Source organism: Rhea pennata, chromosome 2 (assembly GCF_028389875.1).
Source record: "Rhea pennata isolate bPtePen1 chromosome 2, bPtePen1.pri, whole genome shotgun sequence".
Classification (NCBI taxonomy): domain Eukaryota; kingdom Metazoa; phylum Chordata; class Aves; order Rheiformes; family Rheidae; genus Rhea; species Rhea pennata.
The window spans coordinates 144,280,619-144,286,860 of NC_084664.1; the positions used below are offsets into that span (position 1 = coordinate 144,280,619).

At 37.7% G+C, this 6,242-nt stretch overlaps 1 protein-coding gene across 1 annotated transcript in view; it reads left to right on the top strand.

Annotated features, from left to right (window-relative positions):
• Window positions 1–5,938, top strand: part of MMP16 (matrix metallopeptidase 16) — a 179,935-nt gene extending 173,997 nt beyond the window's left edge. The window contains exon 10 of the mRNA XM_062568368.1: window positions 3,608–5,938. Within this exon, the coding sequence (XP_062424352.1) occupies window positions 3,608–3,942 (335 nt within the window). The 3' untranslated portion in view covers window positions 3,943–5,938. The remainder of the gene's footprint in view (window positions 1–3,607) is intronic.
• Window positions 5,939–6,242: the final 304 nt, after the last annotated feature.

The window sequence follows — 6,242 nt, forward strand, 5'->3', positions numbered from 1 at the left end:
ATTTTGTTGTTAACAGGAAAGTAGGTCAGGCAAGATGGCATTCTGCATATGCCACACTCAGTAGCTAACTGTTTTTTATAAATATGCATATATATGTGGAAATGAGACAAAAATTATGTATATACACATATACATAATGGATATAATCTCTGCTATCTTTCCTTCATTGCTTTTTAGGCACGTTTCTGAAGCCTTACATTCAAATGATATTTAACATATATGTATACACACACATATGTATATGTATGTATATGTATATTTTTTCTTGTCTTGGTTGGATTCCCCATAATAAGGTGTCGGTACTGAGCTCAGGTAGGTGTATCTCTCATTACCCACAAAAATTATCTTACTAACATTCAGAGCAGGAGGTCTGAAACTGCTGCAGGGGAAGAAGGATTGTTCCTAAGGCGGAAAAGACTCAGTTACATTGAACCCATTTCTCCTCTTTTTTCCCTCACTAGCTTTAATAATCTTTCTAAGAGTCTTCAGATGAGGAGGGTGGTAACCCTTGATATCAGATCAGGGAGGAGGTGGAAGGGAAGGAAGGTGCTGCTGAGCCTCTCAGAGAGGCTCCCAGGATCCCCAGGGCAGAAAGGAGGGCTGAGAATAACACCTTGACGGTGTTACACTAAGACATTTCCCTCAAAATCATGAAGGCAGACTTGTCTTAAGAAACAGTTCACATCTCTACTGCTGTTTGTATGGAGAGAGAAAGAAAAAAAAGTAGATTCAAATAAGTACCACAGCTTACTTGGAAATAATTTGATTATATTTTTGCCTCCAACTGTTTTCCTTTCTTTGGGTAAAAACAGAGCTGACATGAACTTTTACTGGATAGCTTTGTAGGAGACCAGTTAAAAGCATGTCTTCACTTAAACTGAATCATTTTAAAGAATACTTTTTTCTTCTCTCCCCCCCCCCTTTTTTTTGTAAACCATGCAAATTAACACCTGCATTAAGCCTACCCATAGATGATGGGGGTTTCTTTCACTACCCACAAATATTTGGATAAATAAGTGGCTAAGGAAAGGTGGGGGAAAAAAAATTGCTACTATTGCCAGCATCCTGACTCATTCAATGTCCCAGAAACTGAGTAAGACACACCTAACACCTTGGAAACTGTCTGCTACTTTCCACAATATAGCTTGGTTTCTAGTGCTGAGGCAGGAGCTCTTAGGAAGCAACAAAGAATAAATTTCCTTTCTTTTGCTCTGTGCAGTCCAAGGTGACACAGATATCTCCAGTTTGCAGGTGATTTCTGCCCTGAGAGCAGCTTAGAAAGTCTCATCCCCATCCAGAAATTCTGCTAAAGCGAGGGGACAGAGGGGCAATTTCAATGAAAAGGAAGAGAAAAGGGTTGTCTATGGGATTAGCCCGTTGAGCTTTTTTGCCTTGGGCTCACGATCATTCCTAGTGTGGGTTGCTGTCTGAAGCGTTAGTGGCTACTAAGTCCCTCCACACTGTCTGGGGTTTTGGCATTGCTCTCGCTGCTCCCAACCAGGAGCATCTGGGAGATGTGAGGAGCAGCTCCCTAAACAGGCTCCACTGCAGCCACCTGCAGAAGCATTTCTGGATACCTGCAGGACAGTCAGGCAGGTGAGAGGAGATCGCTTTCAAAGGCTGACTGAAATCACCTCTGTCTGCAATGAGAAGCACTAAAACTACTCAGCCTCTTAGAAACACCAGCCAAGAGAAGTCTCAGCTGGTGACTGCCCTCCTGCAGCTGCCACTGGCCATGTTATCCTAGTTCTCACTTCAGCAAAATGGCAGGAAACTTTAAACTACCTTCATGGTTTTCCGGGGAAAAAATGTGTTTTGGTTGAAGATTCTGGATCTGTAAGGATGGATAGTTCCTGTACTGCTTTCATTTTAATATTTTTCATTTGATGTTTCAATGTATAATACCAATTGATACCAACTAAAGTCAGTATTCTGATTTATATGTACACCAGATGTATATATATATGTATATGTAATCTATAAGTATATATATCTCAGAGCAGAGATACAGATATATGAGATATATATAGGTATATATAGACATATATATATATATATATACACACATATCAGAATATGGTGTAAACATGATATATCAAATTACCAAAGTTGGAGTTCTTATTCAGGGTCAGTATGTGCTGTGCTTTCTTATCTACATGTTGTTATGTGAAATACGTAGACAGAATACCTTGTGACTCAAATACTGAAAATTTGCACTTGATAATATTTTTAATTTAAACTACAGATTGCTTTAAGGAACTCTCTATATGCTAACTTTTTAAAACTACATTGTATTTAAAGAAATATAGTCATAAATTTGTTTTGTTCTAAACATAATAGAAGGCATTTTATGACAAAGCACCCTAACTACTGTTTCAGTATAACTCAGTGCATTTCTTTTCTTTTTTTTTTTTTTTCCCTTTTTTTTCTCCAACCAGTACTATACCTTTTTCTAGACACATTCTTTGACAATAAAACTGCAAGGAATTAAAGAAAGGAAAACAGTGTCTATTCAATAGCAAGGAAGGCAATTAGAATTACATAAAGAGCTAATGTGGAAGAATGTTCAAATATTCTAAATGTTCTGAAACATGCTGTACTAAGCTATGAAGAATTTTGTACATAGTTTGAACTAGAAAAGAAATATACTAATAAGTCCCCTTTTTTTTTGTAGAATTGAAAAACCTTAACAGCTGTTTGAATAGTGATTATTAATATTGTCCCTAGATAGTCAGTTATGGATCTTTTCAGGAAGCGTTGTCAAAATAACAAATAGTACTTGATCTGTTTTAATATTCTGAGTGGCCTTTAGCACTGCAGGAAAAAAAGCTGAGATCTATAAAGCAGAGATAAGGAAAAATCCAGCTGTTTGCATTCAGCTTATAAACAGCAGGAGGAAGTTCACCCATCCTGAAAGTTTATTTCTTGCCAGATCAATGCCATTTTTCAGCTGGTATAACAAAGTACTGTAGGTTTTTGGCAGGCAGTCAGCTTTTCTTCATTTAGGCATGTTTGATAATTACACTGGATTGCACCTGAATGATCAAGTACCAGCTCCCTGTAGAAAATTTGAACCTGAGTACACCTGTTTTCTCTTGGCAAAGCTGCTGATATTTCATCTAATTTCCTTCTCCTGAAATATGGCAATAAATTAAGTGACATTGGGGAGGGTCTGTTCTCGTTTCTGGGTGTTCGTAGTGTTTCATAGTGTTGAAGTTTGCTTCCTATGCTGAAAGAGGTTGGGATGCTTCAAAGTACAAGATTTGGCCCTGATGATTCTTGAGCTCTAAAGCTCTAATTGGCTTGGTTTTTTGAACAAATCAGCTGGTCCCTGATCTGTTCAAGTTCATATCCTCTGAAATTTCTTTATTTTTGTAACAAGTGAGGAAAATAAAATCCCAGCTTTTTCAAATAAGAAATTTAGGCTTTAATGATTTCCTAGAGATAGGAAAGAAATGAAAATGCCCAGAAGATTTGAAAGGTCCATGATTATTTTTTGACTCTCATTGTTATAAAATAACTTCATACCAGTGGTTTAAGTCAGTGTATATTAGATGATATGATCTGACCTGATATGAGCATAAATAATAGCACTTTTCTTCCTCAGGCTTCACATATTTCTACAAAGGAAAAGAGTACTGGAAATTCAATAACCAGATGCTCAGGGTGGAACCTGGCTACCCCAGATCCATCCTCAAGGATTTTATGGGTTGTGATGGACCAACAGACCGAGACAAAGACCGACACAGCCCTCAAGATGACGTTGACATTGTCATCAAACTGGACAACACAGCCAGCACTGTGAAAGCCATAGCCATCGTCATCCCCTGCATCCTGGCCTTGTGCCTCCTTGTCTTGGTTTACACTGTGTTCCAGTTCAAAAGGAAAGGAACACCCCGCCACATACTGTACTGCAAACGCTCTATGCAAGAGTGGGTGTGATGTAGGGCTTTGGGTTTTTTTCTTTCCCTCCCAGGAGTTTGTGGTAACTTGAGATTCAACACGAGAGCTGTTATGCAGTTTCCTAGCTAGGAGCGGGCATCTGTCAGTCTGAAACAAAGCTGATCTTTAAGACCCCGGGGGTTGCCTGTCCTGCGCTTGAGTGGCGATTCGCTCGGCTGGGAAGCTTCCGTGATGCACAGTATCTGCTGTTTCTTCAGTCCTTTGTCTTTCTTTGTCATTCGATTCTAGGCCTTTCCTCTGCACGCTCAATACCCGATGAACTATCAGGATTAACTAATGAAGAGGAATAAAAAAAAAATCTCCAATGTTTCTACATTTGTCCCCTAAGGCCTGTTCCCCTTTGAAAAAAAAAATTTTGCTGAAAGTAAATTTTTTTAGAAAAACACAACAACCCACAATGGAACTTTCAGGAAAGTGAGAAGACCCAAAACAGCTTTGTCTCCAAAGAGGATTGCTTTCTGTCTGCTATGGATAAAGTCCTATACTCCTACTTCCAATTTTGTCAGGTGGGAGAGCCGGATGACACGCAGGACTTCAGACTGTTTGGACAGCCATTTTCCAACAAACAAGGGGCCAAAATATCTGCAATATAGTAACAGCCTTAATGATACATTCATTTTGTGTTTTATACAGCTGCTCTGGGCTATGTCCTCAATGTTTTAAACTCATTTATATTCATTACTATATTCAAGCGGAACCTTTTTATTGGTTTGTTTGGTTTTTGGTTGGTTTTCCTGCATAATCTTTCCCAAATTACAGCAAGCCAACTGCCCCAGGCCTTTCACAGGTCTGTCAGGAGCACTCATTCCAAAGCACGGTAAAAAGCAGTGTGTCTCTGAAGTGGATTTCAATGGACTAAAGCAGCAGTCATGCTACAGAGAAACTTGACACTGGTGTTACATCGGTGTAACCCTTTGAGAACTATTGCATCAGTTTTCAGAGTCTGGTGGATGCTAATCTTTGTTGTCATTAAATTATAGGATTGTGTTTGAAAATACAGATTTTAAAAGAAAATCAAGTTTTTAAAACAGATTTCCTCTGGTTGCAAATGAGTATTTTTATGACTTATATTAAAAAAAAAAAAAAAAGTAACATACAAATAGAAAGGAAAATGGATTTACCAGCTACTTTCTGATTAATGAACCAAACCTATTTTAATAACTGCTACCACTTACCAAGGATTTTTTCAGAACTGGCTACAGTTTTATAGCTTAGCCTTTTATCTTAAGCATATTGAATTTCTCTCTTAAACTATGTTGCATGATAATTCAACTTGCCTCTACAGAGGTAGAGGCACAGATTCAAAGGCAAGCTAAAATGATGACTCTGATATTGCATGAATATACTCCGGTGTTTTACCCCATTGCATGTTCACCATAGTTCTCAAAGGGTTAGGCAAATCTCTGGCATTTAGCCGAACATTATATCACTGACAGAGCCAAGGGACCACCAAAGCATTTTGTCACTGTGTGTAATTTGTGCTAACAGCAGTATTGTCATTTTCATGTGACCTGCAGAGCAGGTTTGTATCAATATTTTTTTCCTAGAGAAAAGTCAGCAACTGACAGACCTCTTTATTGATTTTAGGAGCTGCTTCTTGCAGTGATAGGCTTTACAGTCACTGGGCTGTGAACATATTAAAGATGGTCAGAATGAATGCACCCCACAAGTCAGACACCTGGTTTTTTATGAAAGCCAGGATATGAGGGGAGTAGCTTTTGAAACAATGAACAGCTTGCCTTGAACTTGATTATTGACCTGTTGACTGTCATTACCAACTTAAACATTGTCTTCTGTGAACAGCTTCACTGTCTGAATTTCCTTAAAGTGTACTGTCCTACATCCTTGCTCTTTGACCTTTAACTTGCAAACTGGCACAAACTGAAGGGAATCTGGTGTTGCTAATCAATTAGGATGGGTTTTATTTCTTGAAAGGCCTGATATATATTATCAAAAAAAAAAAAAAAAAAAAAAACTAAAGAAAGAATGCTGAATTGTTTTCTTAGAAAAGAAATGGCAGAAACTAAAATATTTATGATAGATCCGTAGAAGGGTATTTTGCTATGTATACATGCACACTCTAAAAATGAACTACAGTAGAAGTGAATTTTTATTTAACTTGAATAAAATTTTCAGTATAAAATTATCATTTCTACAAATAACTAGTTATTAATGAAAAGGTATAGGAAAGTATTAAGATACTTGATATGGCCAGTATTGGCTTTTACATAAAACAAGGTTTTTATACTACATACAACCAATTTCTTACTGATTTCTTA